This window comes from Chiloscyllium punctatum, chromosome 48 (assembly GCF_047496795.1).
Source record: "Chiloscyllium punctatum isolate Juve2018m chromosome 48, sChiPun1.3, whole genome shotgun sequence".
NCBI lineage: Eukaryota > Metazoa > Chordata > Chondrichthyes > Orectolobiformes > Hemiscylliidae > Chiloscyllium > Chiloscyllium punctatum.
The window spans coordinates 44,045,574-44,073,460 of NC_092786.1; the positions used below are offsets into that span (position 1 = coordinate 44,045,574).

Genomic DNA, 27,887 nt, shown 5'->3' on the forward strand with positions numbered 1-27,887 from the left:
CCCTCCCCTTCTCTATCAGTGTTCTGGAAAGACCATTCCCTCCGCGACTCCCTTGTCAGGTCCACACCCCCCACCAACCCAACCTCCACTCCCGGCACCTTCCCCTGCAATTGCAAGAAATGCAAAACTTACGCCCACACCTGCCTCCTCGCTTCCCTCCAAGGCCCCAAGGGATCCTTCCATATCCATCACAAATTCACCTGCACCTCTACACACATCATTTACTGCATCCGCTGCACCAGATGCAGCCTCCTACATTGGGGAGACAGGCTGCCTACTTGCGGAACGTTTCAGAGAACACTTCTGGGACACCAGCACCAACCAACCCAACCGCCCCATGGCTGAATACTTTAACTCCCCCTCCCACTCCGCCAAGGACATGCAGGTCCTTGGCCTCCTCCATTGCCAGACCATGGCAACATGACGCCTGGAGGAAGAGTGCCTCATCTCCCGCCTAGGAACCCTCCAACCACAAGGGATGAATGCAGATTTCTCCAGCTTCCTCATTTCCCCTCCCCCCACCTTATTCAGTCCCAATCTTCGGACTCAGCACCACCTTCTTGACCTGCACTCTTCTTCCCGACCTCTCCGCCCCGCCCCCTCTCTGGCCTATCACCCTCACCTTAACCTCCTTCCACCTATCGCATTCCCAACGCCTCTCCCCCAAGTCCCTCCTCTCTACATTTTATCTTAGCCTGCTTGGCACACCATCCTTATTCTTGAAGAAGGGCTTATGCCCGAAACGTCGATTCTCCTGCTCCTTGGATGCTGCCTGACCTGCTGTGTTTTTTCATTAACACATTTTTCAGCTCTGATCTCCAGCATCTGCAGTCCTCACTTTCTCCTCCTTGCATGCAATATTCCAACAGTGGCCTAACCAATGTCCTGTACAGCCACAACATGACCTCCCAACTCCTGTACTCAATACTCTGACCAATAAAGGAAAGCATACCAAACACCTTCTTCACTATATGCTAGCACTCAGAGCTTTCTCTGAACCACAGAGTTCTGCAGACCTTTTCCATTCAAATAAAATGCTGCCTTTCTATTCTTGGTGTTATCAGCAAATTTGGCTACCATACATTTCATCCTTTCATCCAAGTCTTTGGTCTAGATTATAAACAGTTGAGATGCCAGCACTGATCGGTATTGTTCCAAGATACTTTAAGTTTGTAAAGAAAACTCAAAACAATTTAATTTTTTTTACACGAGGTGTAACAAATATTTACACTTGAACAAAGTACTTTTCTGCGCTTTACTGACAACATGTGAATGGGTCCCATTTACATGTACAAAGGACACAAGGTTTTGCACGCAATTCATTCAGGTAATCAACTGCAACATTCTTCATTCAAGTGATACTGGACTTGATGCACTTCTCCACCAAACCCTCCCCCTACTCCCCATGATTCTCTACACATTATTTTAGAGGACCATTTATTGTGATTAAACAAATGGAGATACAAGAACATGAGAACTAGTTTGTAGAAATACTGTTCAGAGTAATGTTTCCACTCATGCGTCCCTCAAAATCTGTTTTAGTCATCATTCTGTTGGGCAGAAGAAAAAGCCAGCATAAATTTCTAAACTAATATATACTAACCAAGCTATTCTGTACAAACCATTCCAACAGAAAGAACAAAACAAATTGGGAGCCTTATAAGAATTAACAACACTTCCAGCAAACTTTTGTATATTTCATAAATCTACTGCCATTAGCTAAAGTTGAATAAAATTAAAACTAACTTTCTTGAGGGTGTGAGTTAAAGTTCAACCATATAAATTGTCATTGCAAGTGATTGTTTTCAGGGATTTTAAGTTCAAAATAAATTAGATAGAAAGGAAACCCAGAATGTATAAATTGACTTTACTGTAAATCAACCAAGGCTTGCATTTATGTGATAATCAGTCACTGACAAATCTGGGCATGCATCAGAGGCTGTGGACGTTGCTTTAAAGATTGTCAGTAAACTTTACACTTAACTTGTTGTAATTGAGCTTTAATTGCTGCTACAGTCCCTCGTGTTGAAGATGGATGTTTAAAAGATTTGAAAGCTTCACCGCGTGCAATGGCCATATTGCACATTCAGCAGTCTCTATTCCGAAATGGGGAAAGAGAAGTCGGCTCAGGTGATCAGAAGGATCTGTGCTTCCAGCAGGGAGCAGCATTGAGGGAACAGCCAATGCAGCATTCTTTCTAGCTTCCCTGCCTGACAACATAGTTTCTCCACTGGCACCCATAAAATCATTCCCTTTTATCTTCGATTTGTATTGACTTTGTTCCCCTATTTTGGTTAGAATCTGTTTGATGTTGCAGAATAGCCAAGGAAAAGAAATCTATTAAACACAGCCTAATGTGAACTAGAATTCAGAAAAGTGGCATTGCTGGCCATTTTTGAAGGATTTGACAATCAGGACGCTTCCCTCTTGCATTAGAGAATGTCACAGGCTTTTGTAAATACGTTTGATTACATCTCCTTCTGCCTTCTCCAGGATTCCTTTCTGGATATAGGTGTCAACTTGTTGATCAATGATGTCACGCAGCTTCTGAAGGTCATATTCTATAATAAATTATATAAAGCCCATTTTAGCTGTATGTTCACACAATGGTCTCGACCAGGGATCTGCAATCTATGACTTCAAAGTTGCATGTTGCTTAAGCAGTCCCTGACTTTGAACCAGTTTTAATGATAATTAAATGGCTTGTTTTGAATTATTTTTTAAGTTGTTCATGATGGAATGTAGGCATCACTAGTTATTTATTGTCCATTCCCTAACTGCCCTTTGGATAGTAGTAGTGAGCAACCTTCTTGAAAGGTTACAATGCATGCAGTGTAGATAGAGCAAAAGTGCTGTTTGGGAATGACTTCCAGGATCTTGACCCTGTGGCAGTGAAGGACAAGCAATTTAATTCTAAGACAAAACATTGTATGACTTTGAAGGTGTAGGTGCTCCCAATTTATTCCTAGTCCTTAACCTCCTAAATAATCAAGCTAGCAGGTTTGGAAAATACTGTGGTAGGAGCGGTGGGTTGTCACAGTGCACCTTATGGATGGTATGCAGTGCTACTACTGCTTGAGCGGCAGAGGGGTGAATGTTGTAAGTGATGGGTGAGCTGCCAGTCAGGCAAGCTGCTTTGTCCTAGATTTCTGTCAAGCTTCTTGAATGCTGTTCGACTTGCGTTCAAATGCTAGCAAATCCTGAGAGGCTTTGGGATGTCAGGAGGTAAGTTAATAGACACATCATTCCCAGCTGGGACTGCAGATGTTGAAGGTATGAGTCAAAAGGTGAGGTACTGGAAAAGCGCAGTCAGTCAGGCAGCATCCGAGGAGCAGGAGAGCCAATGTTTCAAGTAGGAGAGCTTCCTGCTGAAGAGCTTATGCTTGAACCGTCAACTCTCCTGCTCCTCAGATGCTGCCTGACTGGCTGTGCTTTTCCAGACCACACTTTTTGACATAGTTCCTAGCCTCTGATCTTCTTTGTAGCCAAAGTATTTAAATGGTTTGTTCAGTTATATTTCTGGTCAATGATAACATCCAAATAATCATGAGTACAATGTTGATAAAACTTCTATTCAATTAACTTCTTGTTTTAAAAAAAAGTGTTTTTGAAATGTGTCGGTCTTTTTCATTATTATTAACAATTGTGTAACAGCATTATGGTTCAAGATAATTCTTTTTGACTTTAACAAAAGGAGCTTTTTTTAAAAAATTAAGGTTGCTGACCCCTGGTCTAGATGGAGAATACACAGGACTTGTGAAGATGTTAAGTTATACACACCCTCATGAAGAAATGTTTATACCCAACTCTCATCTGGGGAGACAATGGCATAGTGGTGACGCCTCTAGAGCAGTTATCCAGAGACCCAGGGTAAAGTTCTGGGGATATGATTCAAAACTGGTGAAATTCAAATTCAATAAAACTGGATTTAAAAGCTAGTCCAATAATGAGTAACTATTGTTATAAAAGTCCATCTGCCCTGTCCTTTAATGAAAGAAATCTGCCTTCCTTTCCTGGTCTAGCCTATGTCCAACTGCAGGCCCACAGCAATGTGGCTGACTCTTAACTGCCCTCTGCACAATTAGGGATGGGCAATAAATAATTGGCTTAGCCAGCAATGCCCATGAAAGAATAAGGCACACACTTGCATTCTCTATAGTTGGGTCTAAATAATTGCAAACCAGCTGTGGCTTACCTTACACAGCTGCCTTATTGATATGTTGGCTGACATGTGACCTTTAAATATGAAATGTGATTAACCATTAAAGTTATTTAAAAATACCTGAAGCTGGCCCTCAATTAGAACACATTGAGGGGTCATGCAGATTACAATTAGAAGCTTGTTAGATAGAGTGAAATTCTTTCACATTTTCTATTTGCAAGGCTTATTTTATCTGTGGAGTGTGGTTAAACTGAAATAATTAATCCCACTGTAATCAAAGGTGAGTATGATGCTCTTTTAATTCATTCACAGGATGTGGCATCACTGGCTAGGCCAGTATTTATTGCCCATCCCTAATTGCCCAGAGGGCAGTTAAGAACCAACCACATTGCTGTGGGTCCAAAGTCATATGTAGGCCAGACCAGGTAAGGATGGCAGATTTTCTTCCCTAAAAAGGATGTTGGTCGACCAGATGGGTTTTTTTAAAAACAACAATCAACAATGGTTTCTTGCCCATAATTAAATGGATTAATTCTAGTATTTTTTGATTGAATTCAAATTCCATTATCTGCCATGGCAAGTTTTGAACAATGGTTTCCAGAAAATTTCCTGGATCTTCTAATGGTAATACCATCAGGGCATTGCCTTTCCTTCTGATAGGAACTAATCAAAAATGCAATTTTATTATATGCCCAGTACATCATATCCAGTACAAAATCAGTTGTGAATCTATTTTTCCATATTTGGAATTAAACATAATAAAATGGAGTCCTTTCTATCAATGAGTTATTTTTAAAAAAAATGTAAATTACTGTCAGTCTTAAAAAGGAAAGAGATTGTGTTATTTACATGCAGATAAATTAGACAGTGTGATCTTTTTAATATTTAACTACTGAAACTGTGTTTGTTGTCCAAGACTATCAAACATACCTTCTCCATTTCCTTGCTTATTGTGTTTCTTCAACCATTCAATATTCTTTCTGATTGCTGATAAATAAGATTCAGTTTTGTCAAAATCTGTTGACCAAGGAGGGAAAAAAAAGCCGTTGTTGCTGAGTAACAAGAATTATGTGCCGTGACTCGTGTTTAAAAGTGAAAGGTTTGTGCATTTGTAAAATCTCATGATGCAGTTCATATAAAACAATACATGGCAAATACCACATGTTGTGCAAACAGTATAAGTGAGACTGCTCCTTCAGCTGTTCTTTTACCTATTAACCAACATGGCATTTCTTGTGCTCTGTAGTGGCAGAACGTTAATACTGGGCTTGAACTAATGGGGAAATGGAATTGGGTGCAACGAGTTTCATTCCAACCAGTATTTCAGTATTCTTTGTCGAAATACTCATAAATAGTTATGGAGCAAAGTGTAATAACATCTCTGAATGAGTTGATTAGCAAATATCTATATAATGCCACAAACACTTTACATATGAAAAGGAAAAAAAAATTGGATTGATAAATCGTATCTGCAGTTTCAATCTATATACCTGTATGTCCAATTTTTTTTTAAAAAAACTTCATTTTCAGGCTGAAGGCTGAGATGATCTTACTTTGTAATAAAAACAGAAATGGCTGGAAAAACTCAGCAGGTCTGGCAGCATCTGTGGAGAGAAATTGGAGTTAATGTTTCAAGTCCAGTGGCCCTTCTTCAGAACATCAAAGTGTCATAGTTCGGAAGAAGGGTAATTGTACTCGAAAGGCTAACTCCATTCTCTCTCCATAGATGCTGCCAGACCAGCTGAGCTTTTCCAGCCATTTCTTTTTTGTTTCTGATTCCCAGCATCCGCAGTTCTCGTGGTTTTTACTTTGTAACACACTGGACAGCAATGAAAATCGAGGGACCCATCTCTGTCATCATTCCACAGTGAAGTGGATCATGAATGGATGCATTAATGTACAGAACCACATTTTCTATTTTGATTTTAGAAGAGACTAAATTAAATATGTAATGTAAAGCAGCAATGTCCTAATGGATTGCTGGTGTAAGACTAACAAATTATCTTTAACATTGTGATTCCAGCTACTTTTAAATTATCCTGCCTGTTTTTCATTGATCAACGCTGAAATGTTCTGTTCCACATTTTCCAATGTATAACGTGGTTCCGATGGACAGTATGCTGGGAATGTCATTTTGTCCTCAAACATTTCCTAAACAACTGCAGTGACTTTTCTGTGACTGCAATAGAACTGATCTTGTTCATTGAGCAGCTGGTAACTCCTCAGGGATTAAATGGAGTTCAGCCAACAGGACTGGGACTTGGATCAGCCATAAGCAGAATTCCAAGTCAGGATTAAAATGAGCATTTTTGCTTGTTGGCTACTTACAGTAGTCATACAAAAACAGCAGCCTCAAATAAATATGCAGGGAGAGTTGCTTCACATCCAAAAGTAGTGATAATAAAAATTATCATTTGAAACACAACCAGTTTCCCCACAATCTGTTAGAGAATGTTTAATATTCATCTTATGATTAGATAAACATTGACAAGAAATGGTGATGCTTAAATGATGATTTTTTTGTGCATGCGTTTTTTAAAATCATAGAATCTCTACAGCTTGGAAATGGACCATTTGGTTCAACAAGTGCACTGAAGGGCAACCCATCCAGACCCTCTTCTTCATTTCCCCTAAATAAGAAACCTAACCTACACATCCCTGAACACTATGGAGAATTTAGCGTGGCCAATTCACCTAACCTGCACAACTTTGGATTGTGGGAGGAAACTGGAACACCTGGAGGAAACCCACGCAAGACAAGGGGAAAATGTGAAAACTCCATACAGTCACCCAAGGGTGGAATCGAACCCAGGTCCCTGGTGCTGTGGGGCAGCAGTGCTAACCACTGAGCCACTCCAACGTTATTTTGAAACATTCCTTGTTTTCTGTAAAAGAAATGTTGTCATGCGTGCCCTTAGGTAATCGCTCCATACTGGCTGGGATAAATTGGCACAAAATCTGAAATTTTAAAAAATGCTAGAAAGCACCTCCCATTATAAATTAGCTGATGTTTTAAATAGAGATCATCTGCCCTAGTTCTGATGCTGACTGATCTTTTGTATTTTCAGGATTTTTATTTCGGCCCTTTAATTTCCAGGGAAAAAGAAGTTTATATATATATATATAAACTCTATTCATCTTGTTCTCAGCAAAATTCTATGACAACGAGCTGCTTGCAAGCTCCTTGAATTGTTTCTCTGTAGAGGATTTTAATGGGCATAAGGACAATTGTTCTCACTTATTCGGTCGCTGCGAAGAGAAAGTCACCTCTAGTTCAAAGGAAAATTTGCACCTTTAGAATTTTCGGTTTTTTCTACTTCTTTTGTGGAGTCCTCAGAACTTGCAGACTCTTTCTGCAGCTTTCCAAATTCACTCTTGGTGCTGTCTATGTCTTCACTCCAATCTGCAAAAAAACAATCAATCCTTAATTAAGTAAGATGTGCTATTTGTACAGAAGTTACACTCCTGTGAGCCAATATACTCATTTCAATTCTTTAAAATATGTGCATTTAGATCTGAATGTTACCTGCTGATTCCTTACTCATAGGATAAGCCTTGGCTTTACTAAGCTTTGTCTTTGTTTGCACAGCTATCATTGCATCGAGATTTTCTGCAGAAAAACAGAGTTAATTTTGACAAAAATACAAAGTGAATCAGAGTGTTTTCAAACATTCTATAAACATACAGTAGTAGAGAATCCGGTCGCAGCTAGGGATGGGTGATGATTATTTTGTATCTAGTCAAAAAGCAGCCTTTTTCAAATCTTCTTTTCCCTTCTGTCCCTCAAACACACAAAGTCCTTGTATCCCTCAAGTAATATGTAAAATAAAACATTATATACCACAGGTAAATTCAGTCAACTGAATAGTTGTGTTCCTTTATCATTCGATTTAGATGTCACCTTGCTCAAGCCTTCAGAAATTAATAGCTTAGCCTTCCCCTGACAACTCATTTTTCATCAACCTGCTCAAACATGTAATGGCACATTTTTGGGGCATGCAAGACTTAAACCTGGGCTCGAGATAGGGAACATTACCACAGTGCCACAAGACCCTTTTCCCCTCCCCCATTACTAAGCTGATTCAGATGGACATTCCGATCTCGAGATTAATATCCAAATGTGTTCAAAGTGAGGACTTATTCTCTAGCCTCGGATGCACTAATTAAGTAGCAGACAAGCTTCTCCAAATAACAGATTACATTGATGTCCTTTCCCCAACAGATGTTCAAGTCTCCAGACAGTGAGAGAATTCCAACGTCCCAGACCTCAAATATCAGTGTCTATTTCAGCACTCTTTGCCTCACCTCCTTCTCCCCAGCCCAAAGATATACCTCCTAGCTCTAAAGAAAGGTGATGTATTTATTTGTATGATGAGCAACAATTTTCTAGTGTTTAGTTTATGTTAAAAGGATTCACATTTAACTTACTATAAGTAACACAATCTAATTCGAATGTGAATACAATTAATTATAATAACTAATTCGCAGCTGTAGACTAGCAAATAGGATGGTTACACAGCTATTCAGCTTCATCTTAACACCTCACTATTCACCTTGGGGTTAATGACAGGAATACATCAGTTTAATTTAGAAACTGCCAGCATAAATGACATTTGCTCCAAATTGAAATTAAAGCTACTCTTTCAAAATAATCCACTTAGGGACCTGATAACAACTGAATCACATAAGTTGCTCAGCACTACTGAATTCTAAATAGACATACAGTCTGGACATAAATAAAGGCTCAGTATCCAAGCAACTGAGGTATTTATCTGCTGATTCTTGTAGAATCATACAATGCTGTGACTTTAGTTCCCATAGCAACTAGTGTCCCTTGGAGAAATGTGAGCATTCAGTCTTTGTAGTTCTCCTCATTGGCCTTGCTCAATTTTTGAAATATCTGAGTACATGTTTTTGGAATACTTGATGATAACTAATTTTGTCCCCTCACTACAATGTAGGTTTCAAAAGATTTCTAGTGTTTGTGTTCCATTTTTTTCAATCAAAATCCTTTGCACTGGTACTATTTGCTGAACTGTCTATTCATTTCAGTGGAGACATTGACACTTTGTGATTTGAGCTGAAGCTTTACTTGAATATTTTTAAAAACTCTCTTTTGGAAAATGTATGATATTTAATTTAGCTCAATATTAGGTTGCTATTTAAAATATGATTCAGTAAATCTGTATACTGGCTTAATATGTTATAATGTTATAAAGGTTTATGATTTTGTTCATGGTCAGAAAATAAAATAGAATTGTTCTTTGAAGAATTATGTACCTTGCAACAAACAACTTAATTTTTTCCAATTCAATGGCCTGTTGTATCATGTTACAGGAGTCTATTAACTATGGGCAGAGATGCACAAAGACAGAGGAGGTGTTAAAAACTGTCATTCTTTCACCTCTGATCAAACCCATTTCAGATTCATGTTAACCATCTAGCTGTAAGTGTTCTAAAGGTTATTATTTAGCTTGGAATGCTAAATGTTTGAAATAAATTACAAAGCAAAAATTATGGTTATTTTAAAAATCTAGATTCCATGATGAGAGCTAGTGTGCAAGGGAGAAGGGTTTGAAGGACCAAATGACCTTATCCTGGATTTTCTTGTATTCTTATGATGCACGTTTCAGCCACATTAATCAAGTTTCTAACACAAGTGGGTCCACAATACAAAACTACCACAAATATGCACCAATTGGCACTAAATTGGCTACTTCACTCAGAATGGTAAGACAGTAATTTGTGTGACAGATGGCAAAATGCTATCATGTGTATTTGTGTTCAGGCTAGAGACACTTCTTTGCAAATGTGTAAATGAAAATGATTTATTGATATAAACTGTCCTCTGTCAAGATCGGTTGTGTTTAATCTGGTACTTGTTGCACAAAATAGAAAGTGTTCCATTCTCCAACAATAACATCGGACACTTTGGAGCAACAAAAACTAACCTGAGAAACTTGAAAAATAGATAAAGTCCCATCACTGAGCACAAATGTTATGCAAGTGCATGATGAACAATTAAGGAGAGACTTGCATTTATATAATGCCTTATCATATTATGCAGAACTGTCTCAAAAGACATCATTTGTATAGAAATAAATTGACATTGCAGTACAGAAATTGCCTCTTTGTCCAAATAGTTTGCATTTGGACTTATCTTTCATTTGAGCATTTCGGCTGTGTTTCAATATCATCTTTTCTATTCTATTCTTAAGTGTTAACATAGAGCCTGGCTCAGTCATTAACATCAATTGTGTATTTGACAACTCAACAACCCCTTGTGAAAAGGCAAAGTTTCTTCTGCTCCATACTAACTTCCTTCCATTTAGTTTCATGCCTAGTGAGTCCTCATTTCAGGTTCCTTACTCACTGGAAACAGGCTGGATCAATCTGCTGTGAGACTCATAATTCTATGAAGTTAGCCATTTAAGACCAACATGAGGAACTATGTCTTTACTCAATGTGAGTAGAAGGGATCTTCAGCAGAAAATACTAATGAGCATTTTTAACCATTTCTAATCACTGTGTGAAATTGCCCTTTTATTTTTTCATGTTTTCTAACCAATTTTTAACTGAATTTGTTGCTTTTTCTAGAATTACACAATCCTTAATCTCTTCCCTGTGCGGCACCTAATTGTTGATATCCTGAAACTCAATCCACATTTTTAAAAGGCTCAGTCAGTAACTTTGAAGAGTAGTGAAATGTGTTATAGAATAAATGTAGCAATTAGTTTGTACACTGCAATATTCCTGAACATCACTGAGTTGGAGTAACCTACAATTAATTTGTGTCTTGTAGTGTAAGGTCTACAATATAAGGTGAGAAATGAAAGTTAACCAGACGAGCAATGCCATATGATACTTAATGTTCAACAGAACAGACACATGGTGCGTAGGACTTCAATTGAATGTCTTTCTGAAGAATATCATCAAAGCTGGTGCTGCATTAGTGTGTCAGTACAATTATGAGCTCAAGCCTCTGGGATGAACCTCAAAACCATAGTACTCCAGTTCAGTAATGGTACCATTGTAATCTGACTGAAATCAACATTTATACTGCATCGATGCTCAGGACTAAGTTCATTATAATCTCCTTATTAACTATAGGTTAAATTAACTAATACTAAAAATGAAAACAGTCACTGGACTGATTCTTAAAGACAATATGTGCATTTCTACTTTTAATGTCTTTCAGTAAATAAGTCTATAAATCATGGACAGCATTGCAAATGAAAACATACAGTTAAAAACACTACTCTTTGTAAGTAATGATAAAGACAGGTCTATTAAAGTGCTCCATTTTAAAAGTTCAACTGCAAAGCTTTCCCATCAACAAAATTAATATTTAATATGCACTTGATATGTTTTCCAGTAAAGTAAGTGTGCTCTATATTTACCAGTGGCACCATTGTGCTCCTGTATGCCCTTGTGATGTGTCGGTGAATTTCAAAGTGATATGCTGTTAATTTATTGAATTTAATGGTGAAGAAATCGCAGCTTCGATGAATTCTTTATATATAACATAGCGACCCTCTTTGTAGGATTCAATGCAGTAAGTTCCTGGTATTCCCTTTGTGAGCATTGTCACACTATTGTTTTGCAAATAAAATATCGGAGCCATGCTAGACTTATGAATTATATCATATGCCGATTGTTGGCTCCTCTCTATCACCTTCAAGTGCTACACGCACTTTAATATTACAGTTGACTTCTAGCTGTGCAGCATTTTATTACTGTAATCATACTTACCAGAGATTTGCCTTGATACTTTCAAATGACTGAGTTACATTGAGAAAGCATTTCAAGGGAGTGATTGCTTATCCTAAGCATGCAGTTTCAAGATGGTGACTGACAGGAAATGAAATGGTGGGTGGCATAAATTGCAACTGAGGAATTCAATCTGCCAATCTTTCAACGGCTGACATGACGATTTTATCAAGCATGATTTTCTTCTTTTCTAAGAACTGTCGTTTCTAATATGTTAGAATAGTTAGAAAATAGCTCTAACTTAAAGCACGTAGATTGAGGTGAGAAAAGAAACAGTAATCAATAGCTCTTGCTGTAATATTTCAAAGTGCCTTTGGTCATATTATATACTGGATCCTTAACAGAGTGGTATAGTGCTGGGCCTAGAATCTAATATTATAGATGATATAAATTGATTCCTTAAGGTGTCAAATACCCACAATCTATTTTTCGCTATCATAATAATGACATCCTTTCTGTATAAGAGCAGAAGAAAGGCAAAATCTAGAAACGATCATTCAGTTCTCCAAACTTTCCTTGTCCAGAGTTGGTGCAAAATTACCCTATCGTGGATTAGTTCCAAACATCCACACATATTGGTTTCCTGTTTTAAAAGACCAAAGTTCCTTTTCCTACATCACAATGAGAAACAGCAAGCAGTTCTATTGGTATCATAGCCATCAAAAATTTATCAACATATGTCGATACAATTCAATTTTTAGAAATTGTTCATAAATAAACATTCTTCTGTAAAGAATCCCTATAGTGTGGAAGCAGGCCATTCAGTCCACACCAACCGTCTGAAGAACATCTCGCCCAAATCCACGCCATTCTCATAACCCCACATTTCCCACGGCCAATCCACCTAACCTCATCCTTTTGGCAATGAGAAAAGCAGAGTCATTCTTTCATCATGCCTTGTGTTGATGAAAGACGATCAATCTGCAACATCGACTGTGTCTCTCAGCACCAATTCTGCCTGATCTGATGAGTATTTCCAGCATCTTCTGTCTTTATTTGTCTCTGACAAGATGTCTCACAAATGGCATGGAATGCATTGCCTGGAAATGTGGGGGAGTTGGGCTCAGTTAAGGCATTCAAGACACAATGGGTTGAATGGACTTCCTCTACATCTTAACACTTCTGTGATTTTGTGAAATAAAACCATTGCCCACATGAACAAAAGTAAACTTAGTCGCACTAAACCAGTGCTTCTCAAACTTTCCAAATGTTGTAGCTTTGTTTACTTGCCCCGTGTCATGTGAACCCAGCGTTAAAATTTGGGCAATATGACAGTCATTGAGCTTGATTGTTTGGGATGGTGCAGACATCTGTCTGTTGAGTGGTAGGTTGAACCTATAGGCAGTGTTTAAAATGCAGAGTTTATATAAAAAGCTACACCAATCTTTTCACACTATTGTTGCAGCAGCAGCAATAAAGCCACGAACATCTGTCCATTAGACCATACCCACCATTAGAAAATACATCAACTTAAATAAGCTTTCCAGCTCTTAGTGTGCTGCCTAAGCTCCACAATATTCATTGCTGCTGCGGAGTTCCTCAACCCACACTCTTGTCTTATAACAACACTGGGGTTCCAGTAGTCACTATCCGGTTTGGGAAGCCTTGCACTAGAATAAGTAATACTCAATTTGAAAACTAAAATGTTACCAAATGTAGCATAGTTCTTCAATCTAATATTCAGGTCATGTACCAGTGTTAATACTTTCCCAAGATTATAGAAACAGACATTAATTCTGACAGTCTTGGTTTTATCTGTGACTTTTTATTGGCAGAGACCTTACAACATCACTGTTATTGATATTAGATACTTCTGGAACTACGGTGAAGCATTTACATTTTTGTACATTTTAGACTTGGACAGCACCTGACACCAGACGTTACTGATTGAAAACTGCATTTATTGCTATCTAATTTCATCTTAAATTACTCGATTTGTACTGCATTTGATGGCTGATTCTCTGACCTTTTTTAAATTCCCTGTTCTCGCTCACATTTTGTTTCAGTTTCATGTCAATGACCTTGGCAACTAACCATCCAACTCAATCCTCTTAACAAATCATTTTAGTCTATATTCATCACAGAAACATGCCTCCAGTCCTAAATCACTATAATTTGAGCTTTTTGTTATAAAAGCATTTAAAAAAACTTGTACTACTTCCAATTTTTCAGACATGTTTTATTTATATTTCTTACAAATCTATTCAAAGGCTACTGACTTCCTTTCTGTTGTTGCTACACTTAGTATTTCTTTTCTGTCAAGAATTCACAGCTCTACTCTTGTCTGACCTCAACTACATTTTCTTCCATTTCTAGACATCTGAGATGTTTTAATTCAAACGGTTTCTTTTATTCTGGACCACTCTTAACTTTACTGCACCTGAAGCTGAGGTCTAGTCAAGACTGGAATACCAATCTTGTAACTGGGAATGTTTTTCTAACACTTCTCTCACACAACTAAGACACAAAAAAAAATCATCAACTGATAGGCAATTCCTCTCTCACCCTTTGCCCTGATCTATTTCTCTTCATCATAGTGCTTTCATTTCTCTATTTTAACAGTTTTGTTATGATTGAGTGTTTCTGAGAACTTGGCCCTATTCTAAAAAAGCTTCTCGTACAAGCTTCTGATGCAAATGTACAGAGTCAAACACTTTTATTCACTGTGACATTTAGTTGAATACTTACTGCTTTGTTTGTTATAGTAACTTCATTTTTACCAGGATTCATAAATCTTCACTTTATCTCCCTTACTAGTTAATTCCTTCTGCAATCTCTAAGCAGTTAAAACTTAAATTTGAACAGCTATACCATACTTGATGATTTGTGCTTTTAAACTTTAACTTTGCATCTCCTCTTGCGCAATTTGTTTTACCAACTTAAAAGCACCACATAAAAGAATACTATTCTGATTTTAACTCGTTTGCTTATGAGCTTATAGGGTGAGTTAAATTGAGTAAAAATGTGGGAAGCCATTCTGTCACTCCTAACCTGGTTATCCTTAAAAATCTCCTTCACTTCCTCATCATGTCATCTAACTGCATCTTGAGTGAATCTAAGGTTTTGCCTTCTACCATCCTACTTTTGTCAATTATTACAGGTGTTCATCACTCTTTATCTGCAGATGATCTTCTGAAACTCTTGTCTAAACATGCATAATATAATTTAGAAATATAATCTAACTCTCTACCTGCATGATTTAGAACATATTTCTGGAATTCTGATATAACAAGAAGTATATCCATATATCACAAAATCAGACATTGCTGGAAAAATTCAACAGATCTGTGGAGACAGATCAGAATTAACATTTTGGATCCAGTGACCCTTCTTCAGAACTGATATTTTTTCAGTGTTTCCAGCAATTTCTGCTTTTGTTTCTGATTTCCAACATTCACAGTTCTTTTGCTTTTTTAAAAATGATTTAGAAATAGTATCAGCTCTCTATATCTAGCTTCATAACCTCACTACCAAAATGGAGCTAGTGCACTGTTCATTAAAACACCAGCTGGATATAAACCGTAGAGGTCACGAACATAAATACGTGATTTGAAGGAGCCGGTGTTGGACTGGGGTGGACAAAGTTAAAAATCACGCAACACCAGGTTATAGTCCAACAGGTTTATTTAGAAGCACGAGCTGTCGAAACACTGCTGCTTCATCAGGTGGTTGAACCACCTAATAAAGAAGCAGCACTTTGAAAGCTAGTGCTTCCAAATAAACCTGTTGGACTATAACCTGGTGTTGTGTGATTTATAAATGCATGAAAATGAGAAAGGTCCACTCAGCTGATTGAGTCCACTGCTTTGAACCAATTCTACACTATTAACAATGTAAGTCTATTTAATGCCTAAAAATCTTTAAGAAGAAATTGCCTGAAATTAATACCTGAACTTCAAAAAAAAATTGAACACAAACCAATAGGTGGAATGCTGTCTACGTATTTGTTTATCCATGCAACGTTTACAGGAACCACATCGCTGTCACAGTGAAAGGTACGGTTCATATTTGATCAGTAAATGCATCCTCACCCAAGTATGTAACACCTTCTTCAGGCGTGATTGTTCCATATTTCACCATCATCTTCACAAAATCAATTAACGTCTTCATTATGGTTATTAGTGTTTCTTTCTCCTTTGCATCTTGTTCTGTTAACAGAAGATAATCTGATGTGTTATCTAAAACTTGTATACAGCATCAGTTTTCCACAAATCCAGAGACATAATGATGAATTAACAGGCACATCTCAATATTTAAGCCAGCAAAGGGATGGTCTGATTGAAGCAACAAGTTTGCTTTTGTCACTTATTTTCCTGTAGGTTAACAAGTCCCCAGATCCTGATTGATTTCATCCTAGAATCTTAAAAGAAGTGAGCTATTTGATGCATTGGTTTTAATTTCTCAACCTCCCTTGGATTTGTAGGAAGTTTCATTAGGATACAAATTAGAGAACATAATTCATTTATTCAAAAAAGAGAGGAGAACAGAAAGTTGGGAACTATAGGCTAGTCAGCTTAAATCAGTCATAATGAAAATGTTAAGAGCTGTTAGTAAAGATGTTATGGCAAGACACTCAGAAATGTTTCAGATAATCCATCAGGTTTTTGCAAGAGGGAACTCATGTTAAACCAATTCTTTTGGAGTTCTTTTTTTAAAAAAGCATGCGCTCTGGATAAAGGGGAAATCAGTGGATGTAATGTACTTAGATTTTCAGAAAACCTTTGATAATGGGCAACATCAAAGGTTATTGCAGAAAATTGTTACGTAGGGGGTAACATAATAGATCGGGGAAATCAAATGTAAACTTGGGGAATGATTCACCGAACATCTCACCCACTCCCTTTCCAACATGACCATCCTTGGCCTCCTCCATTGCCACAATGAAGCACACCACAAATCGCGGGGACAACACCTCATCCTCTGCCTCGGCAGCCCAGTGGAATCAACATCGAGTTCTCATATTTTAAATAACCTCCCTTCCCTTTCCCCGACTTCCTTCCCAGCCCCTCCCCCTCCCTTGCACTCCTCCCAGCCACCTACCAGATTCATTCCTCTCATTGACCAACCAGGTCAGTACCCTCTACCCATCTTCACCTATCCCCACTTCACCACCCTGTTCCCATCACCCCCTTTATTTGCAGCTCCCCTTACACCCACCCCCACCCCCAAGAAGGGTTACACCCAAGATGTCAACATCTCCACCGCTGATGCTGCCTGACTTGCTGTGTTCTTCCAGTCTCCTGCTCACCTAACATGCCTGGCAAATGAATAGGACACTGAGAATCAGCATAAATGAGTCATTTTCTGATTGGGTTAATATAACAATCGGTGTGCCACACTGATCAGTGCAGGGAAACAAACTGGTTAAAATTTATAAAAATGACTTGAATGATGGGACGAAGGTATGGTTACTAGAGTTGCTGATGACACAAAGGTAGGTAGGTTAGGAATTTGTGAAGAGGACATAAGAAAGCTACAAAAGGATATGGAGATAGATCAATTGAATGGTAAAAGTCCTGCCAAATGGAGTATAATATGGGAAAATGTGCAATTAACTATTTTGGAAGGAAAAATAAAAAAGGAAGCAGTATCTAAATGGTAAGATATTGCAGACTCAGATATATACACTGTATATAGGAACCTAGGTGTCCTTGTGCATGAATCACAAAGTGGACTCAGAACTAAAGGAATCAAAGGATATGGGTGAAAAGCAGGAACAGACTAATGAGCTGGTTGAACAGCCATGATCATAATGAATGGTAGAGCAGGCTTGAATTTAAAAAAAGCTACTCATGCTCCTATTTTCTAAGATTCTAAAGACTTACAATGTAGGTTCAGCAGTTAATTAAGAGGGCTGATAGAATATTAGTGTTTATTGTAAGGAAAACAAAATGCAAATGGTCAAGATTCAGTCATAATGGGCATTGATAAGACCACAACCAGAGTATTGGTCTCCTTATTTAAGGAAGGAAGCATTAAGAGCAATTCAAAGAAGGTTTATTAGATCAATATCTGGAATGTGTGTGTTGACTTGAAATGAAAGGTTAGACAGTTTAGGCTTGTATCTGTTTAAGTTTAGAAGACTAACAGGCATTTTTAAAAGATTCACTCAGAATCTGAGTTTCTCTGGCTAGACCAGCATCTAATTACCCAGAGGAAAGTTAAGAATCAACCACGTTGCTGTGAGTCTGTGGTCACATGGAGGCCAGGTAAGGATGGTAGACATTAATGAACCAGATGGGTTTTTCCCAATGTTTGGCAATTATTTTGTGGTTAACTTTAGACCTTAATTCAAATTCTATCATCAGCCATGTCAGGATTGAATATGGGTTCTGAGAACATAAGCTGAGTTTCTGGATGAATAGATTTGTGATAATATTAATGAGTCATTGCCTCCCAATTTGATTGGAACATAAAAGATAAAAGGGGTTTTGACAAGGTTGATGTGGAAAGGCTGTTTCCACTTGTGGGAGCATCATGAACTAAGAGAACACAGTTTAAAAGTGAGGAGTAACCCATTTCAGACAGAGAGGAAGAGAATTTTTTTCTCAGAGGGTCATGCATCTTTGAAGACTCCATGAAAAAATGGTGGAAGAGAAGTCTTTGAATTTTTGTAAGGCAGACATTGATAGATTCTTGATATGCAAAGTGGTGGGTTCATGTGTGTGCATCAAAGTTTGATGGGAATGTGGAGTAATTACATTAGCCATGATCGTATTGAAGATAGAGGAGGTTTGACATAAGTGCTCATTCCTACTCCTAATTCATGTGTTCACATCTTACTTTTTATTCTGAATAACGTGGCTAATGCACCTCGGATGATGTGGAACAGAAAACTGTTGGCTCATATATATCAATTGCAATTTTTTGCTACAAAAATTCATTCATAGCATGTAGCTAAACAGGTTTACCATTTTCAAGTGACTATATTGATGCAAGGCTTCATTGCTGTAAAGGGATGGATTGTTAAATTTCTTCATCAAATGTGCCATTTCTACTATTTTCCATATTTAGGATGGTTTTCATTGCCAATTAGCTTTGGTGAGTAGCTACACAACAATCTGACAATAATATCCGACCATATTAATTATTGAAGTAATAATTTATTTTCTGAGACTATATAATGGGCCAGATTCTGTGGTTAGCAGTGAATGAATGGCGCCAGTCCTTTTTCCCTCTTGGCATTTGCCCATAGATTTTCTACAGATGTTATTATTGCTAGTTCCTGTCAGACAAAAGCATGGCACCTCTGGAAGTAATGTATGAACAGCCAGCCACTGTGCATTTGATTAACCAAATCAGATTAAAGTACTGTTAAAGTGCAGCACAGAATCTGAACTAGAGAGTATCAGATAGAATATTTAATTCAACATTAAGTCAGGTATAGAAAGCTAAAGAAAGATTAAAGAGAGATAAATGAGAAAAAGCAAAAAAGCAAAATCATTTTTAATGTCTCCAAAAATAGTTAAAATATAAAAGAATGAAACTTCACCCTTGTAAAGGTTAATTTTCTGTAGCAGGTTTTTGGTAGTACTTAAGGGGAAGTATGCCATTAAATTTCAAAACTACAAATACACTTCTCTGTTAAATGTTTCAACTGATCACAAATGAACATTATTCTCTGAAAGTCTAATTTCACATAACTGGCATGAAATTAAGTTATTGAAAAATGTGCAAAAGCAAATTCAGTCATGCAAGGATGATTAACATTTGATAATGAAAATTACACGTCAGTATAATGAAAGACTAAAAAATTAGCATTACTGTGAAATGAGCAAGCTTTCAGGTGAAATTAATGTGTATATAACAGCAAAGTGCAACAACTTAATATCATTCCAAATATTTCAATAGCAAGGCTTTTGGTAAGACATCATTCTCATGCAGTTTTTGGAGAAGTAATGGTGCCCTGGACAGTAACACCCTGCTTCACCCATTTAATTGTGAAGAAGCAGTCACTGGAAGTTACATGTTACTCTCAATAGCAAGCACTGCTATTTCCACAACTAGATCTATCCCAAAATCTGAATTACCTGTGTTCAAACTCTTCAGCAGGTTGTAGAAGTTTGGGAAATACTGAAGATCACTCAGGTCATCAGCAGCAAGTGCACTGCTTCGTTGATTCATGTTATTGGTTGAGACCCGGCTGTTGCCTGGAGTACCATCACCTCCTTTCACAAGGTCCTCTTCATTCTTCTTAAGATTTTTGATCTTCTATGAAATGCAAGAAATGAAGTAAAAGAAGCAATAAACATACGCTCATTAAAGCTAGACTATTCAGCAGTGAAATTAAGAACCACATAAAAAGTGGTAGAAATTTGTAGCTGTGGAGATGGGGTCATTTGGAGTTAACAACACAAGGTAAACAAATGGCCAATGGAGAGGGTCTGCGGTGTGTTTGGAAATTACATTCACAAATTTCACTTCAAAAGTAGAAATAATTGCTTGTGCTACCCAATCGCTTGCCTGATAGGCAAGCATTTGGGTAAGGAGTACAGTACAGACAAATAGTATTTTAAAAAAAGTTGCTTCCCCACGTTGAAACCTACTCCGGTATTTCATTGAGCTATTTATGGAGATCTCAGAATAGTTGATTACACAGTGTTGTTTCATTCTTGTAGTGAAATCCATGCAAGTAAATATGTTACACACTACTAATCTTGAAATGGTAGTAAATGTGTTGGTATCAACATTTCCCATTGAAGAGCCTTCACCTAATCAAATCAATCTAATTAATTAATCTAATCAAAACAGGTCAACAGTAAGGCTGACTCTCTGTTTGGACAGAAAAAGAACTGAAGGTAGAAATGCAGAAGAGAGGAATCAAGTCATTTCTACTTAGGTAACTTTTAGCGAATGGTTTAAAAAGTGAATTGGCAACATCGCAAGACAAACAAACTGCCTCAATCACTGTAATAAATTGAAAAATGGCTTAGGAAGTTTAAAAGTGTGAAATACCTCTAAAGTTTCAGGTTATTTTCTTTCAAATATGATAGTATAACTCTTATAATTATCAAAAAGTAATTATATATCTGCAATAGTGATGGGTGCAACATGATGTTAAGCATATAAATATAGGTCATATTTCAATTAATATTGCTTTCGAAACATAGGGCATCGCACAAGTATTTTTTCAGTTGTTGGATATAGTTTGCCTTGCATTGAGCAAGGCAGCAAGTTTTGAAATCCCTTCCATCTGAAGGTATATCAAGAAACTTGTGGACACGTGTGGCTATTTCCTGCATTTCGATGAGGGAGCACTTGGTCTCTCCTTACCAACTTGCTGCAGTGCTTTGGCTGAAAGAACAAGTTCTACTGATGGACATATTCTGAACCCATATCTTAATTGTTGAAGTGTGCCACAATGTAGTTGAACTGCACTTTAGACTGCACTAAAGGCAGAATGAAGAATTAAGAAGACTAATTAATTAAGAAGACAATTAAGAAGACAATTAAGAAGACAAAATAACTTGTTTTCAGGATTGTGTCACTGTCAATTATTCTTAACAGTAAATATTTTGCCCCTGAATCATGGTCACTGATGAAGAGAAATATGGAAGACAATTTTCACACATTAAAGTCTTACAAACAGCCTACATTACTGAATAATCTCCTTGAATGGTGTTGGTAAAGAACCACCAAGGAAGCTTCACTGCTCTTCTTAAAAAGTATGATAGAATCTGGTACATACATCTGAAAGGGCAGATTGGATCTCAGTTTAATGTTTCATTTGAAAAACAGCACCAATAGTGCACTGCTGCCTTAGGCAATCTGGAATGTATGTCCAAGTTACTTGAGTAGGGCTTGATTGCAACACCCTCCGACTTAGAGGTGAGAGTGTTACCCACTGAGCTATGGCTGATACCTTACATTTTATGCGACGTTAATGAACAAAGGAAAACTTCCACATAAACGTAACAGTAATGTGGGCATTTTGAAATTGTAAATTATTACTTATGTTCCAGAAATAATAAAAATAATTAAGCAGACAGTAAGGATGATATGATTACCACAGTGTAGTTGCTAAGGAGCCATGAATGAGAAACTCTGTGCTTTATTGCCCAATTCAAGAGGGATGATGCCATTTGTCTTGTGACTAATAATACATTCCACACTTGTAAGAGAATTATTTCCTTAAAAAATATTTGATAAACATTAAATCACCAGTGCTTTCTGATTCCACATTTGTATTGTCATTCTATCACATTGGAAGTGAACATCACATGTACAATGATATTTCTGTATATGTTGCCAACAACCCAGCAGTATTTTTTATGACAATCTCTTTTGCCCACTGCTACAAGTTCATGAATTGCTTCAGTTTGCTTTCTCCTCCTTACCTTCTCAACATATTAACTCCTTAAAAGGGTATGATTCTGTGGGCACTAACTGTATTCTCTAGTAGCTCAATGTGGCCCTTGTGTGCCACGTCACTTTGTTATTCAATTACATGCAGATTACAGATGAGCATGCCCTTTTGCACATCCAACATGAGTCAGCATCTAGCAATCAGGACTGAAAATACTGGGGAATGGTTCTCCTTCCTGACACAGTGTCAAGGTCAACTATAGTAACTTTAGCTTGATGCTGTTCAAGAATATGTAACCCAGCATGGACCTGGGATTTTACGATCAATAGGGAAATACTTAGTGATAAACTCAGATTATTGGAAAAGCCATTTCCATTCTTTAACTAGGGTTTTAAAATGATTTTAGCCATGAGTAGTCAAATATATTTCAAATAGAGCAGTGTTTCATCTGCAGATCAAGGAGTTGTCTTGTGAGCAATAATGTGAGGTCTGGTGTTGGACTGGGGTGGACAAGATCAGAAGTCACAAGATACCAGGTTATAATCCAACAGGTTTATTTGAAATCAAAGGTTTTTGGAGCACTGTTCCTTCATCAGGTGAAGTCTGACAAAGGAACAGTGCTCTGAAAGCTTGTGATTTCAAATAAACTGTTCAACTATAACCTGGTGGACATGTGATTTCTGATTTTATGAGCAATAGTGATTGGTGTTTAGCAAAATGAGCAATCTCTTTGAAACCAATGAATGATGGGGGCTTTGGTAGGATAGATGCTGAAATAATATTACACTTCTGAGGAAATGTATAATTGGGGACATAGTTTCAGAATAAGGAATCATCTGATTAACTGGGAGATAGGGAGGATGTCTTCTCCCAGAGGCTTGGGAATCTTTGGAATTTTCCAGGATTCTCTCAAAGTAAACCTGCAGATTGAGTCAGTAGTGAGGAAGGCAAATGATGGCAATTGTTTTGGGAGGACTTGAATATAAAAGCAAGGATATACTTCTGAGGCTCTATAAGGCTCTGGTCAGACCACATTTAGGATATTGTGCACAGTTTTGGGCCCAATATCTCAGGAAGAATGTATTGACCCTGGGGCAGGTTCAGAGGATGTTCACGAGAATGGTCCCAGGAATGAAAAGCTTAACATATGACAAATGTTTGAGGACTCTGTGACTAGACTCAATGGAGTTGCTAAGGACAAGGGGGATCTAATTGAAACTTACTGAATGGCCAGGACAGAGTGGATTTGGGGAGATGCTTCCATTGGTGGGAGAGACTAGGACCCAAGGGCATAGCCTTAGTGTAATGGGAATACCTTTTAGAACAGAGATAAGGAGGAACTTCTTCAGGCTGAGAGTGCGGAATCTATGGAATTCACTGCCACAGAAGACTTTGGAGGTCAGGTCATGGAGTGTATTTGAGGCGGTGATAGATAGGTTCTTGATTGTCAAGAGGATCAAGGGTTATGGAGATAATGGGGTTGAGAAACTCCTCAGGCATGATTGAATGGTGGAGCAGATTCGATGTGCTGAATGGCCTAATTTCTGCTCCTATGTCTTAAGGTCTTTACCCTAGAGAGCTATGGAGGCTTTATCATTGAATATAAATCAGGCTCAGTGAAATAGATTTTTGAACTTTAGAGAATTAATGATTATGGGGAATAGACAGCAAAGTCTTAAGTTCAAAATCAAAACAACATGATATAATTGAATGGAGAGAAGGCTTGAGTAACCATGTAGTATAGTCCTACTCCTATTTATTATGTACTTAAGTTTGTCCTGTCTGACTGCATATTGCTAGAGCATGCTCAGTTTGGGGATATAATACAATGGTCCCCTTGATGGAAATTACACTCCAACAATTGTATTTACTGTATAAATAATTACTGAGATTGAAGCTGTTTACTGTTAAGGAAAGCAAATTCTTAATTTACTGTAATGAACTTGCCATTTTCTCCTCTTCTCTTTCATTCAAGTCATCATCTACCTTCATACTTGGATAATCAATATTTCCAGCCTCCACTTCATTCTTATGAGCTTCATTGGTAATAAGTTGTTGTAGAGCTGCTGCTACTTCATCTTCCAGATTGTAAGCCTGATTTTCTGTTATCTGCAACAGGAATGATTGAACATCGGATTAGGTTTAAACAGTAGCTGCATCAATGATGTTTCATTTTCTCTTTTGTCTGATCAAACTCCTGCCAAAAAAGCACTGGCTCTTGCCATAGAGTTTCACAGCCACTGGACATCTTCTAGTGCTACAGCCAAATGGGCCATCTTCATTTGTAGGGTCAATGAGATTTAAGCAGTACTTGGGCCATTGAGAGTCTTATTCTACTCTCACTCGGCAGGCACATTTTCTTGGATGGCAATCAGACACCCTGACTAATCTTAAAAATGAAATGTTGGAAATAAAAAGAAACAAAGTGCTGCAGAAACTTAGCAGGTCTTTGAACCTCTGTGGAGACAGAAACAGTTCACATTTCCTGGAGTTGCAAAAAGAGTTATATTCGACCTGAAATGTTAATTCTGTTTCTCTCTCTGTTAGGGAGGGAGTTGTTCCACAGTATCTATTTTATTGTTTAAATTGTATAAGCACGAAGCTTGCATTCAGACTGTGTTTCATGTCTTCTCAAGTTGTTATACTAAGTATAATTGCATTTGTTCGTTCTCCACTCCAGGGGCGCCTATGGTGTTCCAATTAGCTGCCAGGGAACCTACAATGATCCGGAAGAAAAGCTTTGAATCATTCAGTCGAATCAATGCAGTATTAATCCACCATTCACATCATGTCACTACCTGTATGATGTCGAGACAATACATTTGTTTTCTTGTTTGATTATAGGAAATCCGTTTTGGATTTTATGGGTTCAGGCACCTACCAGTCCCAGGTTTAAGAGTTTGGAAACGATTCTGTCAAAAACCCCTCTATCGTTTTCTTCATAAATCCTGTTGGCAATTTTTTGGACAATGTCCTCCGCTGTTAAAGGTGTCCCGTCCAGTTGATGAAGACCATCGGGGTCATCTATAAGGATAGAGGTCACTGGATTACAATCATGTCTAAAGGCTTAACATTTATTTTAGAACGTATGCACAATAATGGTAGATCCAAAATATGCAAACACCGTGAACATAGAGATGGGCCAATGCCCCGAGGAAAGAAAGTGTCCCTCAATAGGTACAATGAAGACAACCATTTCAACTAAACTAACAAGACCTTCATTTTCGTAATCCATTGCGTTTTTGGTGGAATCGCCGTAGTCCTCCGCTAGCCTTCTGTTTTTGGTTGAGTCTGTATTGGCAGAGGGAGGTGATGAACCACTCAAAAGGGGTTTTGGAGCATGGTTTCTCTTCTGACTCCTTTCTTTCTCGGCCAGGGACTCGAGCAGGAGGAAGTCATCCGCTGCCGAGTCATTCTGTTGCAGGGACTGGTTCTCTAGAAGGACATTAAATCGACATGAGGTGAAAGGGAACCGCGGAATCCCAGGCGTTTGATATCCGAAGAATGTAAGGTACAAGCATAGCAATGAATTCAGATAGCGCCTTTAATGTCTCACATTTTCACAAAGAGAGAGGAGGGAGATTAAATCGAAGGACGAAGAATGGGGTTAGGAGGGGAGACTCAACATTTGGGTGGACAGAGAGACTTGTGAAAAGCAAACTAAAAGATAGCGTGCCGGTGAATTGCGCTCATAAGGGATCAGAGACAATGCTGCCTTTGCTAGGGTGAAAAGAAAGGCCAGTATTAAAGGATCAAGTAGGGCAATCTTGGAGGTGGGGAAGGGTGGGCATGTTATTTTCGCAAAAAAATGAGGGGTCCTAATTGAGAACTTCTGCTGTATCATTCGGTTTGAGTGCGTGACAAACACCAGCATTTGGACCGAGTGGCCTGCTTCTCTTTGTACAGCCTTTGTAAATAAAAATACCAATAAATACCTGTAGTTGTCAACTGACTAGTGCGTCCGGCTTCAGCAATCTGAAGAAAAAAATAACATTTCTAAAGTGAATTTGAATATTGGTTTCTTGGTAGTTTTGCCCCAAATCCACTTGAAAACAACCAATAAATGGAGACCGAGGTGAGAGAATACACCAGATGTTGTTTGTCCTTTATTGTCTCGAAAGGACGACGATTAAATAAGGCATTGCAGTGCAGTCATTTTTCAATCAGATTTTAATAGGGAACACTACAGCTGGGGAACAGGTTATGAACACGTTCAATGAACTAATAAAAAGTAATTCAGCGAAAATAGGAAACAACTTATCAGGTTTCATCTCTGAGACAAAGCGTTACTATTTGGAAATCATTTACCTGTTCCTCTACTGGTCTTTCCGCTGATAATTCCCGATTGTATTCAGTTTTGTCTGGAATGAATAAAACATGCATGATTGTATCTGTGAAATGTTAAAAACATGTTCCAATGCACAGAATGTTCCATACACCTTACAAAGACTTAGTTACCGACCGATCAGCATTATGTTTACACCGAATCTCACCTTAATTTGAAACGATGAGATCGTTGACGCTGAAGAACCTGATTTAAGCAAATTCCTACCAATTGTAGGACAATTTGTGACCATCTTGAGTGTGAAATCCTCCCACGACCTATTACGGCGTTATTAGTAAGTGTGACGGTTAGTTTTATTACACATTATGGGATTGAACAGTGACAGTATTATTGATGAAGGCATACACATTTGTCAGCAGGACTTGACAGGGGACAGTTTAGCCATTTTCAACTGTTTTCTGAGATCAAGATTTCAAAGCCCTTATTCCGAAATGCACCCATTGGCCCCTGTTCGCCTTGACGAACTAAAGCACATTCCTATTTTAAAATTACAGCCTTTCATTTAGAACCTCAACTTGTGAGAGTGAAATTTAACTAAAGTAACCAGATTCACGATTTACCTCTCTCCCAGAGCTCGGGAACCCCCCCCCCCCCCTCCCAATAATATTTAGTAAGTTTGTGTGAAATATTTATGAGCCGGTAACACACTCTAATAAATTCAAGATATTTTAGTGTAATCGCAGCACACAAGTCAACAGCGGGTGGAGCAGTCTGACGACATATATCGCGAAAAATTTGATAATTCGGAAATAATTGCAGCAACTCCCTCGCACAACAGCCGTACTGCAACAGAATCAGAGCTGCCTGGTTACCAGAACTGGAAAACGCAAACCACGCTGACTAGAAGCAATACTTGACCGAATAACCAAACAAAAAATAAGCTCAACTACTCTCGTCTTAACATATGGCATAATAAATATAGGCCAATCTATTGTTGAGCGAGAATGTGATTTTAATTTTATGCGTCTGAAATTGGACTTACCTTTCAATCCTCCAGGTGTGGGGAATGCATGAATCTGGTATGACACCAGTGCAAACGCCTGGAGAAAAACTGCAAGCACTGCACATTTAAAAGTCATCTTTGGGCGAGGAGAAAGTCCTTTCCCGATCGAGGAGCGCACTCGGCGTCTGTTTCAGCACCTTGGAGAGCGCAGCCCGAGCGGCGCTGGCTTCTGGACTGAGCGGCGCTGTTCTGCAGATGGTGGAGGCTGGAGTCTGGAGCTCGTCTCTCTGGCAGCTTTCAGGAGGTGGACTCCATGCAAATCCACTCCTGTGCGTCAGCTCGCTGCCAACCTGCGTCACCC

At 38.2% G+C, this 27,887-nt stretch overlaps 1 protein-coding gene across 3 annotated transcripts; it reads right to left on the bottom strand.

Moving 5' to 3' along the window:
- Positions 1–1,147: 1,147 nt before the first annotated feature.
- On the bottom strand, positions 1,148–27,887 carry scg3 (secretogranin III). 3 transcript variants are annotated; one of them, XM_072565089.1, is made up of 12 exons: positions 27,566–27,887; positions 26,547–26,599; positions 26,174–26,213; positions 25,455–25,673; positions 25,120–25,262; positions 24,225–24,347; positions 19,963–20,143; positions 15,964–16,080; positions 7,689–7,772; positions 7,455–7,565; positions 5,093–5,179; positions 1,148–2,561 (listed from the first exon to the last, which is right to left on the bottom strand). In XM_072565089.1, the coding sequence occupies exons 1-12, from the start codon at positions 27,660–27,662 to the stop codon at positions 2,443–2,445; spliced, it is 1,374 nt and encodes a 457-aa protein (XP_072421190.1). In that variant the 5' UTR covers positions 27,663–27,887; the 3' UTR covers positions 1,148–2,442. The 3 variants fall into 3 exon arrangements, with proteins under 3 accessions (XP_072421190.1, XP_072421191.1, XP_072421189.1); XM_072565090.1 differs by having other exon boundaries at positions 1,148–1,550; positions 24,186–24,347; positions 27,566–27,878; XM_072565088.1 differs by having other exon boundaries at positions 24,186–24,347; positions 27,566–27,877.

Bases quoted from the DNA above. Each gene is read 5' to 3' on its own strand.
- scg3 (XM_072565088.1), bottom strand. From the start codon at position 27,662: ATGACTTTTAAATGTGCAGTGCTTGCAGTTTTTCTCCAGGCGTTTGCA. The intron at 25,674-26,173 runs GTATTTATTGGT...ATGTCCTTCTAG, and splicing joins TAGTCAGTTGACAACTACAG to AGAACCAGTCCCTGCAACAG. The intron at 7,566-7,688 runs GTAACATTCAGA...GTTTTTTTGCAG, and splicing joins TATGAGTAAGGAATCAGCAG to ATTGGAGTGAAGACATAGAC.